The following is a 12,670-nucleotide window of genomic DNA, read 5'->3' as shown; positions in this document are numbered from 1 at the left end:
CAGCCTACAATGGGAGACAAACCTGGTGAGCAGCCTCCTATGGGAGACAAACCTAGTCAGCAGCCTACTATGGGAGACAAACCCAGCGAGCAGCCTACTATCGAAGACTAACAAAGTAAGCAGCCTACTATACGAGACAACACCAGTGAGCAGCCTACTATAAGAGACAGACCCAGTGAGCAGCCTACTATGGGAGACAAACCCGGTGAGCAGCCTATTATGGGAGACACACCTGATGAGCAGCCTACTATGGGAGACAAACCCGATGAGCAGCCTACAATGGGAGACAAACCTGGTGAGCAGAATACTATGAGAGACAACCCCAGTGAGCAGCCTACTATAAGAGACAGACCCAGTGAGCAGCCTACTATGGAGACAAACCCGGTGAGCAGCCTACTATGGGAGACAAACCTGATGAGCAGCCTACTATGGGAGACAAACCCGATGAGCAGCCTACAATGGGAGACAAACCTGGTGAGCAGAGTACTATGGGAGACAAACCTGGTGAGCAGAGTACTATGGGAGACAAACCCAGTGAGCAGCCTACTATGGGAGACAAACCTGGTGAGCAGCCTACTATGGGAGACAAACCCAGTGAGCAGCCTACTATGGGAGACAAACCCAGCGAGCAGCCTACTATGGAAGACGAACAAAGTAAGCAGCCTACTATACGAGACAACCCCAGTGAGCAGCCTACTATAAGAGACAGACCCAGTGAGCAGCCTACTATGGAAGACAAACCCGGTAAGCAGCCTACTATGGGAGACAAACCTGGTGAGTAGTCTATTATTGGAGACAAACTCTGTGAGTAACCTATTATGGAAGACAAACCCAGCGATCAGCCTACTATGGAAGACTAACAAAGTAAGCAGCCTACTATACGAGACAACCCCAGTGAGCAGCCTACTATAAGAGACAGACCCAGTGAGCAGCCTACTATGGGAGACAAACCTGATGAGCAGCCTACTATGGGAGACAAACCCGATGAGCAGCCTACAATGGGAGACAAACCTGGTGAGCAGAATACTATGGAAGACAAACCCAGTGAGAAGCCTACTATGGGAGACAAACCCAGTGAGAAGCCTACTATGGGAGACAAACCCAGTCAGCAGCCTACTATGGGAGACAAACCCAGTGAGCAGCCTACTATGGAAGACAAACCCGGTGAGCAGCCTACTATGGGAGACAAACTCGGAGAGCAGCCTACTATGGGAAACAAACCTGGTGAGTAGTCTATTATTGGAGACAAACTCTGTGAGAAGCCTATTATGGAAGACAAACCCGTTGAGCAGCCTACAATTGGAGACGAACTCGGTGAGCAGCCTATTTATTATGGGAGACAAACCCGGTGAACAGCCTACTATGAGAGACAAACCCAGTGAGCAGCCTAATATGAAAGACAAACCAAGTGAGCAGCCTACTATGGGGACAAACTCGGTGAGCAGCCTACTAAGGGAGACAAAACCCAGTGAGCAGCCTATTATGGGAGACAAACCCGGTGAGCAGCCTACTGAGGGGACAAACTCAGTGAGCAGCCTACTATGGGAGGCAAACCCAGTGAGCAGCCTAATATGAAAGACAAACCCGGCGACCAGCCTACTATGAGAGACAAAGACAGTAAGCAGCCTAATATAAAAGACAAACCCAGTGAGCAGCCTAATATGGGAGACAAACCCAGTGAGCAGCCTATTATGGGAGACAAACTCGGTGAGCAGCATACTAAGGGAAAAAACTCGGTGAGCAGCCTACTATGGGAGACAAACCCAGTGAGCAGCCTATTATGAGAGATAAACCCAATGAGCAGCCTACTATAAGAGACAGACCCAGTGAGCAGCCTACTATGGGAGACAAACCCGGTGAGCAACCTACTATGGGAGACAAACCTGATGAGCAGCCTACTATGGGAGACAAACCCGATGAGCAGCCTACAATGGGAGACAAACCTGGTGAGCAGAATACTATGGGAGACAAACCCAGTGAACAGCCTACTATGAGAGACAAACCCAGTGAGCAGCCTAATATGAAAGACAAACCAAGTGAGCAGCCTACTATGGGGACAAACTTGGTGAGCAGCCTACTAAGGGAGACAAAACCCAGTGAGCAGCCTATTATGGGAGACAAACCCGGTGAGCAGCCTACTGAGGGGACAAACTCAGTGAGCAGCCTACTATGGGAAGCAAACCCAGTGAGCAGCCTAATATGAAAGACAAACCCGGCGACCAGCCTACTATGAGAGACAAAGACAGTAAGCAGCCTAATATAAAAGACAAACCCAGTGAGCAGCCTAATATGGGAGACAAACCCAGTGAGCAGCCTATTATGGGAGACAAACTCAGTGAGCAGCATACTAAGGGAAAAAACTCGGTGAGCAGCCTACTATGGGAGACAAACCCAGTGAGCAGCCTATTATGAGAGATAAACCCAATGAGCAGCCTACTATAAGAGACAGACCCAGTGAGCAGCCTACTATGGGAGACAAACCCGATGAGCAGCCTACAATGGGAGACAAACCTGGTGAGCAGAATACTATGGGAGACAAACCCAGTGAGCAGCCTACTATGGGAAACAAACCCGGTGAGCAGCCTACTATGGGAGACAAACCCAGTGAGCAGCCTACTATGGGAGACAAACCCAGCGAGCAGCCTACTATGGAAGACGAACAAAGTAAGCAGCCTACTATACGAGACAACCCCAGTGGGCAGCCTACTATAAGAGACAGACCCAGTGAGCAGCCTACTATGGGAGAAAAACCCGGTGAGCAGCCTACTATGGGTGACAAACCTGATGAGCAGCCTACTATGGGAGACAAACCCGATGAGCAGCCTACAATGGGAAACAAACCTGGTGAGCAGAATACTATGGGAGACAAACCCAGTAAGCAGCCTACTATGGGAGACAAACCCGGTGAGCAGCCTACTATGGGAGACACACCTGATGAGCAGCCTAGTATTGGAGACAAACCAAGTGAGCAGCCTATTATGAGAGACTAACCCGGTGAGCAGCCTACTATGGGGACAAACCCAGTGAGCAGCCTACTATGGGAGACAAACCTGGTGAGTAGCCTATTATTGGAGACAAACTCTGTGAGTAGCCTACTATGGGAGACAAACTCGGTGAGCAGCCTACTATGTGAGACAAACCCGTTGAGCAGCCTACTATTGGAGACGAACTCGGTGAGAAGCCTATGTATTATGGGAGACAAACCAGGTGACCAGCCTACTATGAGAGACAAACCCAGTGAGCCGCCTAATATGAAAGACAAACCCAGTGAGCAGCCTACTATGGGGACAAACAAGGTGAGCAGCCTACTATGGGGACAAACCCGGTGAGCAGCCTACAATGGGAGACAAACCCAGTGAGCAGCCTACTATGGGAGAAAAACCCGGTGAGCAGCCAACTATTGGAGACAAACCCAGTGAGCAGCCTATTATGGGAGACTAACCCGGTGAGCAGCCTACTATGGGGACAAACCCAGTGAGCAGCCTACTATGGGAGACAAACCTGGTGAGTAGCCTACTATGGGAGACAAACCCAGTGAGCAGCCTTTTATGGGAGACTAACCCGGTGAGCAGCCTACTATCGGGACAAACCCAGTGAGCAGCCTACTATGGGAGACAAACCTGGTGAGTAGCTTATTATTGGAGACAAACTCTGTGAGTAGCCTACAATGGGAGACAAACTCTGTGAGCAGCCTACAATGTGAGACAAACCTGGTGAGTAGCCTATTATTGGAAACAAACTCTGTGAGTAGCCTACTATGGGAGACGAACTCAGTGAGAAGCCTATTTATTATGGGAGATAAAACAAGGGGATCAGCCTACTATGAGAGACAAACCCAGTGAGCAGCCTAATATGAAAGACAAACCCAGTGAGCAGCCTACTATGGGGACAAACCCGGTGAGCAGCCTACAATGTGAGACAAACCTGGTGAGTAGCCTATTATTGGAGACAAACTCTGTGAGTAGCCTACTATGGGAGACAAACTCGGTGAGCAGCCTACTATGGGAGACAAACCTGGTGAGTAGCCTATTATTGGAGACAAACTCTGTGAGTAGCCTACTATGGGAGACAAACTCGGTGAGCAGCCTACTATGGGAGACAAACCTGGTGAGTAGCCTATTATTGGAGACAAACTGTGAGTAGCCTACTATGGAAAGACAAACCCGTTGAGCAGCCTAGTATTGGAGACGAACTCGGTGAGCAGCCTATTTATTATGGGAGACAAACCCGGTGAGCAGCCTACAATGGGAGACAAACCTGGTGAGCAGCCTCCTATGGGAGACAAACCTAGTCAGCAGCCTACTATGGGAGACAAACCCAGCGAGCAGCCTACTATCGAAGACTAACAAAGTAAGCAGCCTACTATACGAGACAACACCAGTGAGCAGCCTACTATAAGAGACAGACCCAGTGAGCAGCCTACTATGGGAGACAAACCCAGTGAGCAGCCTATTATGGGAGACACACCTGATGAGCAGCCTACTATGGGAGACAAACCCGATGAGCAGCCTACAATGGGAGACAAACCTGGTGAGCAGAATACTATGAGAGACAACCCCAGTGAGCAGCCTACTATAAGAGACAGACCCAGTGAGCAGCCTACTATGGAGACAAACCCGGTGAGCAGCCTACTATGGGAGACAAACCTGATGAGCAGCCTACTATGGGAGACAAACCCGATGAGCAGCCTACAATGGGAGACAAACCTGGTGAGCAGAGTACTATGGGAGACAAACCCAGTGAGCAGCCTACTATGGGAGACAAACCTGGTGAGCAGCCTACTATGGGAGACAAACCCAGTGAGCAGCCTACTATGGGAGACAAACCCAGCGAGCAGCCTACTATGGAAGACGAACAAAGTAAGCAGCCTACTATACGAGACAACCCCAGTGAGCAGCCTACTATAAGAGACAGACCCAGTGAGCAGCCTACTATGGAAGACAAACCCGGTAAGCAGCCTACTATGGGAGACAAACCTGGTGAGTAGTCTATTATTGGAGACAAACTCTGTGAGTAACCTATTATGGAAGACAAACCCAGCGATCAGCCTACTATGGAAGACTAACAAAGTAAGCAGCCTACTATACGAGACAACCCCAGTGAGCAGCCTACTATAAGAGACAGACCCAGTGAGCAGCCTACTATGGGAGACAAACCTGATGAGCAGCCTACTATGGGAGACAAACCCGATGAGCAGCCTACAATGGGAGACAAACCTGGTGAGCAGAATACTATGGAAGACAAACCCAGTGAGAAGCCTACTATGGGAGACAAACCCAGTGAGAAGCCTACTATGGGAGACAAACCCAGTCAGCAGCCTACTATGGGAGACAAACCCAGTGAGCAGCCTACTATGGAAGACAAACCCGGTGAGCAGCCTACTATGGGAGACAAACTCGGAGAGCAGCCTACTATGGGAAACAAACCTGGTGAGTAGTCTATTATTGGAGACAAACTCTGTGAGAAGCCTATTATGGAAGACAAACCCGTTGAGCAGCCTACAATTGGAGACGAACTCGGTGAGCAGCCTATTTATTATGGGAGACAAACCCGGTGAACAGCCTACTATGAGAGACAAACCCAGTGAGCAGCCTAATATGAAAGACAAACCAAGTGAGCAGCCTACTATGGGGACAAACTCGGTGAGCAGCCTACTAAGGGAGACAAAACCCAGTGAGCAGCCTATTATGGGAGACAAACACGGTGAGCAGCCTACTGAGGGGACAAACTCAGTGAGCAGCCTACTATGGGAGGCAAACCCAGTGAGCAGCCTAATATGAAAGACAAACCCGGCGACCAGCCTACTATGAGAGACAAAGACAGTAAGCAGCCTAATATAAAAGACAAACCCAGTGAGCAGCCTAATATGGGAGACAAACCCAGTGAGCAGCCTATTATGGGAGACAAACTCGGTGAGCAGCATACTAAGGGAAAAATCTCGGTGAGCAGCCTACTATGGGAGACAAACCCAGTGAGCAGCCTATTATGAGAGATAAAACCAATGAGCAGCCTACTAAAAGAGACAGACCCAGTGAGCAGCCTACTATGGGAGACAAACCCGGTGAGCAACCTACTATGGGAGACAAACCTGATGAGCAGCCTACTATGGGAGACAAACCCGATGAGCAGCCTACAATGGGAGACAAACCTGGTGAGCAGAATACTATGGGAGACAAACCCAGTGAACAGCCTACTATGAGAGACAAACCCAGTGAGCAGCCTAATATGAAAGACAAACCAAGTGAGCAGCCTACTATGGGGATAAACTTGGTGAGCAGCCTACTAAGGGAGACAAAACCCAGTGAGCAGCCTATTATGGGAGACAAACCCGGTGAGCAGCCTACTGAGGGGACAAACTCAGTGAGCAGCCTACTATGGGAAGCAAACCCAGTGACCAGCCTAATATGAAAGACAAACCCGGCGACCAGCCTACTATAAGAGACAAAGACAGTAAGCAGCCTAATATAAAAGACAAACCCAGTGAGCAGCCTAATATGGGAGACAAACCCAGTGAGCAGCCTATTATGGGAGACAAACTCGGTGAGCAGCCTACTATGGGAGACAAACCCAGTGAGCAGCCTATTATGAGAGATAAACCCAATGAGCAGCCTACTATAAGAGACAGACCCAGTGAGCAGCCTACTATGGGAGACAAACCCGATGAGCAGCCTACAATGGGAGACAAACCTGGTGAGCAGAATACTATGGGAGACAAACCCAGTGAGCAGCCTACTATGGGAAACAAACCCGGTGAGCAGCCTACTATGGGAGACAAACCCAGTGAGCAGCCTACTATGGGAGACAAACCCAGCGAGCAGCCTACTATGGAAGACGAACAAAGTAAGCAGCCTACTATACGAGACAACCCCAGTGGGCAGCCTACTATAAGAGACAGACCCAGTGAGCAGCCTACTATGGGAGAAAAACCCGGTGAGCAGCCTACTATGGGTGACAAACCTGATGAGCAGCCTACTATGGGAGACAAACCCGATGAGCAGCCTACAATGGGAAACAAACCTGGTGAGCAGAATACTATGGGAGACAAACCCAGTAAGCAGCCTACTATGGGAGACAAACCCGGTGAGCAGCCTACTATGGGAGACACACCTGATGAGCAGCCTAGTATTGGAGACAAACCAAGTGAGCAGCCTATTATGAGAGACTAACCCGTTGAGCAGCCTACTATGGGGACAAACCCAGTGAGCAGCCTACTATGGGAGACAAACCTGGTGAGTAGCCTATTATTGGAGACAAACTCTGTGAGTAGCCTACTATGGGAGACAAACTCGGTGAGCAGCCTACTATGTGAGACAAACCCGTTGAGCAGCCTACTATTGGAGACAAACTCGGTGAGAAGCCTATGTATTATGGGAGACAAACCAGGTGACCAGCCTACTATGAGAGACAAACCCAGTGAGCCGCCTAATATGAAAGACAAACCCAGTGAGCAGCCTACTATGGGGACAAACAAGGTGAGCAGCCTACTATGGGGACAAACCCGGTGAGCAGCCTACTATGGGAGACAAACCCAGTGAGCCGCCTAATATGAAAGACAAACCCAGTGAGCAGCCTACTATGGGGACAAACAAGGTGAGCAGCCTACTATGGGGACAAACCCGGTGAGCAGCCTACTATGGGAGACAAACCCAGTGAGCAGCCTACTATGGGAGACAAACCCAGTGAGCAGCCTACTATGGAAGACTAAACCAGTTAGCAGCCTACTATAGGAGACAACCCCAGTGAGCAACCTGCTATGGGACACAAACCCAGTGAGGAGCCTACTATAGGAAACAAATCCGGTGAGCAGCCTACTATGGGAAACAAACCTGGTGATCAGCCTACTATAGGAGACAACCCCAGTGAGCAACCTATTATGGAAGACAAACCTGGTGAGCAGCCTACTATACGAGACAACCCCAGTGAGCAGCCTACTATAGGAGACAACCCCAGTGAGCAACCTACTATGGGAGACAAACCTGGCGAGCAGCCTACTATACGAGACAACCCCAGTGAGCAACCTACTATGGGACACAAACCTGGTGAGCAGCCTACTATGGGAGACAAAGCCGGTGAGCAGCCTACTATGGAAGACAAAACCGGTGAGCAGCCTACTATGAGAGACAAATCTGCTAGCTTTCTGATGCTAGGCAAACACTCTAACAATTATGCCACACACCATGTTTAAACAAAGGCAATATGATATGGCAAAACTATGTCTACAGATGTGAAGCATTTCAATAGTACCTATATCCACTGTATCACAAAGAATATGGTATGGAACACACCATTCACATTGGATTAGTCTGCACAACAGCTGTTCATCTACATCAGTTATTAAATTGTGATACTGTGCTTTTAAAAGTATTTCCAGCTTAACTAAAATAGTGGCCAATGGAAAAATTGTGCAACAATTTGACACATTAGTATTTTTCACAATGAGACTGCATAAATTTATTTTTGTCAAATTGTTACATGATATTTACATTGTATGCTAACAGTATTCCGTCATTATATTTAAACAATTATATAATTTGCATTTAGCATGTTAAAATGCAAATTAATTAATTATAAATGAGGGCTGATGAGAGACAATCTGATTAAAATCTGATGTATTGTACGGCATGAATTTTATGTTATTTTATACATTTATTTTACTTTTACTATTTTTTTATATTATTTTGTTTGTCTTTTTTATGTTTTCAAATATATGCTTGTGATTCAATATTTTGTTTAACTATCACCACATACATCTGAACAAATGCCTATGTAACGAAATTTCAATGAGACCTCCTCTGACTGGTTTAGTCAATGAATCACAGAGTCAGGTCATAAATAACACTCCAAACACTGGTTGCACTCTCACTTACGTTCCTCTCGTTTGGGTTTTGACCACTGCCACATCGTATTTGCATATCAAAGTATAGAACGTAATCAAAGGAGTTTGAATTTTAAAATATTTTTTTTCGTTTTTGTATATGAACTTCGAATATTTGCTATCACGTGAATTTTCCTCTTCATCTGAATCTCACGATTTCATGAGATTAGTGTAAGCAGTTTGGATGAAAGAAAACAGACATGTATACAACTAAAGACATTTGTTGTTGCATGCTTTCATGTTTATGAACATCAGCATATTTATTTTGTAGAAAGTCATAAATGTTATATGCATATATTCTTTATTTGAATAAAATGTGAAATTTTTTATGCAAATTACAAAACATATGTGTCAGTGGTGAAAGCCAGAATGAGTGGAACTGAAATGAAAGTGCCACCATTGTTAGGAGTTTGGTCATAAACACACTCAAATGAAATTGCGGATTATACAAAGTTAGCGTCAAAAACGAAAAACATAGCTTTTCGGTAAGTTTATTATTATTGTCAAATGCAACAAAAATCATCTATGATTTTTATGATTATATTGTGGCTTAAATGATTCTAGTTTAGGTTGTTATTCTGTCTGTGTAGTTATTCCTGGAGTGACAATTTGTTTCAACTGGTTCGACTGGGAACTTTTTTCGGCCTTTTGCCCTGGAGAAAATCGGGCCAAAATCGTCTACGACATCGTAGCAATAGCTGTAGATATTCATCAAAATGTATCAACATAATGTACAATAACTTTTTAATAAAGTAACTGAGCAGAAATGAAATATTTCTTATTTGGAACACATCGCAATTGATCAGGAAATATTTTCTTGCTCCAATATTCAGTGAGGACACAGTGTGTCTGTGACAGTTAAACAATTTAAAATCAGTTTGGGATTTAATTGTTGCATTATTTACTATAGCTGTTTACAGTGTTCTAATCATTATGATTTACTTATTTGTTTGCTTCCATTCTAGATAATTATGCTCAGTGTTTGATGTTAAATTGAAGTGATGACTGAATAAATGAACTTTGGCTGGCAAAGATGCAGGAGGAAGTGTACATTTGTTGGAAATAAAAACATATTCAATAAAAAAATTTGTAAAATGGTGTGGAATCTCTTTTGTAAATAAAAAATGTACTAGTAATTTTCTATTAATTTATTGTGTGTACATGAATTGGTTGGCAAAATATAATGTACAGGGAGATTGCCCGTAGAGTATTGCTACACTGAAAAGTATGAATTACAAAAAAATTTATACTAGAGCAGTTTCATCTCATCTACACTCAATATCATCCTCGCTAATAACTGATATTTTTCGACGTGGTGGGAGTGTGGAATTTTGAAATAAAACAGTTTAATGATGAGATTCCCACTAATAAGTGGTGAGAATTATGAAAGGTCAACATAAATTTGAGAGAAAATGTATCTATATGGCAAAAACAAATTATCACTAAAACCGTCGAGAATATGAAGTATTGCCAAACTGCAAAAAGTGTGCTTCTCACACTTTACAAATTTGAGTTGCGAGTGAAAGTAATAATGCTGCAGTCAATCTAAATGTTACTGCAAATAAAGTATGCAATAGTTCATTCAAATAAATTTTTATGACGAAGAAATTTAAAATTGCAGTTGTATTTTTGTGTTCTATTCACACACATTGTATCAATCGTAGCAGCCCCACTCCATTTCCCCCAAATAATTTCTGCCCGGTTTTGGCAATCAACTGCATATTCCGACCGCCGGAGCAATGACAATCTAGATAGTACATTTTTTAACCGATGGTCTGGCCATGTTTTGTGCAACTTACAAGAAAATATGGTCAAAAACATATCAGTAAAATGAAAAATTAAATAAATTGTTTGTCGCAGTAGACGACAGAACATGAATTCAAAGGCAATTGAAAAATTTGACCCAAGTATCTAACCATCTTTTGCTACTTTTGGTACAAATTGACTATCAATGAAGATTTATCAATTATTTTTCCCCCATAAAGGAAGCAGCTGTCACTGAAGTTGATAAACAGTCCAACTACTCTAAATTTGTATTAAATCTGCTGAACTCAATAAAAATAAATGCAAATACAACTGAATCAGCTCATATAAAAATTGATCAGTGTGACATCAATGTGTCACAGTGTAGACTAGTAGGCATGTGTGTAGAGTAGTAGGCATCTGTATTGTATACTATGTACCATCTAGGTTTTGGACATAAACAACATTTGTTGTACCCGTCCCCCTTCCCCAACAGACTAAAAACACAAGTAACATACAATAATAAACCATTACCCCCCACACACACACACATTACCATATGTTAGAGTCAGAATCAATATATTCTGTCATAAATAGTGTAGTTAACACACTCGCTCCTCATCCAATATTGCAGCGTGTTCACAGCACATTTTTTTAAAACTAAATGCCCCTTTTGTAAACTGATAATTGAAAATTATTAATCATGATAATCTTTATTGAAGTAATAACCTTCATGGGATTTTGATGAATAATGCTGAGCTACAGATTGTAGTACAGCAACATGTTCGTATTTTGCATTCTTATGAGTTCATAAAGGGATATAATAAAAAAGGTAATATACATAATATATATTCACTGACACTCTGTAGCTGTATTTGTATTTTATGCCATTTTTCTAATTTTCTCTAAAATTATGAGTAGGCTCTGAAATTGCATCATATTCCTCTGTTTATTGTTAATGTTTGGTGACAAATACAATGTTACTGACATTTACACTCACACTACCGTCACTCATTCATGGATTACCTTACATAGCGGAGTCACATGGACAGCCTCCCATGCAATACAAAATTTTAGAGTAATAAGAATTGATTGTGAACTGACCGGCTACAATGCATCCAGCGGTAATCAGGGTAACGGAACACACCATGCATAATGACGGTCTGCCCTTCTTTAAAATAATTGGCGCCAGAATCAGATTCACTAGAGGAACACATCGCTTAATAACGTTGTACATCGGTATATTCATATCACCAAGGGCACTCAGGGCAAAAACGGAATGGAATGTGTAGCAGACAGAAGCGATGAGAACGTCTTTTCCAAGTGCTATGCTGTATGGCGGTACGTCCACAATGCCGTATTTCCGTAACATTTCCAACAGCGATGCGGTAAAAATCATCTGGCCAAGCATAATGAAATTCGGATGCCGGAAGTCATACGTTGTCACCACAATTTTATTAATGAACGGCATTGACCCAGAGCATATACCATAGAACACAGCAGCAGCAACACTCATATTTACGGCGAGTTTTAAAAAATCAAGTTTCTTTTCAATGCAGCTTTTCTCGTACGATTCTGTAGTGAGCGTACTAGTTGTAGTGGTATCGTCTACAACTTCATCATCGGGTATCGTGACTGTTTTCGTCATCTCTGATCGACAGTGCGCCTGTTAACTGTGTCGAGTTACACGTACCCATAGTTTCACCGGCTAATGAAGGCTTACCGTGCGACACGTGCAACCGATCGCAACTACCACAGCTGGTGTAATGAGCCGCCATGTTTTAATTAACCCGGAAATAACGTGATTCGTGTGATTGGTTCAAACTTTGGACAACACGTGACAGTACTGCGCAGTCGCAAATGCTAGCTACCCGTAGTCTGTCTCGGAATTACAATCAGGCACTGCTATTACATTCATAATTGTAAATAAACATAGTTCAATCTCGTAACAGTGAAATTTACAGGTTTTGACTGCTCGCTGACCAGTGAGATCACGATCGCCTTGGTTCTATGTCCATTAACAAAGATAATTTGAAAACCAAAAACAAATAC

The 12,670-nt window shown here is 44.2% G+C and overlaps 1 protein-coding gene across 4 annotated transcripts in view; it reads right to left on the bottom strand.

The window, feature by feature from the left end:
* Positions 1-12,405, bottom strand: part of LOC102802775 (uncharacterized) — a 44,329-nt gene extending 31,924 nt beyond the window's left edge. Inside the window, exon 1 of one of the 4 annotated variants that reach the window (XM_085493506.1) lies at positions 11,723-12,405. In XM_085493506.1, the coding sequence (XP_085349632.1) occupies positions 11,723-12,266 (544 nt within the window). In that variant the 5' untranslated portion in view covers positions 12,267-12,405. The remainder of the gene's footprint in view (positions 1-11,722) is intronic. The other 3 variants (XM_085493505.1, XM_085493503.1, XM_085493502.1) reach the window with 3 other exon arrangements.
* Positions 12,406-12,670: the final 265 nt, after the last annotated feature.

The sequence above is a fragment of the Saccoglossus kowalevskii genome, chromosome 19 (assembly GCF_978046115.1).
Source record: "Saccoglossus kowalevskii chromosome 19, keSacKowa6.1, whole genome shotgun sequence".
In the NCBI taxonomy this organism is placed as follows: Eukaryota; Metazoa; Hemichordata; class Enteropneusta; family Harrimaniidae; genus Saccoglossus; species Saccoglossus kowalevskii.
The sequence above is the reverse complement of the archived record's forward strand: the minus strand, read 5'-3'. Positions and strand labels throughout refer to the sequence as shown.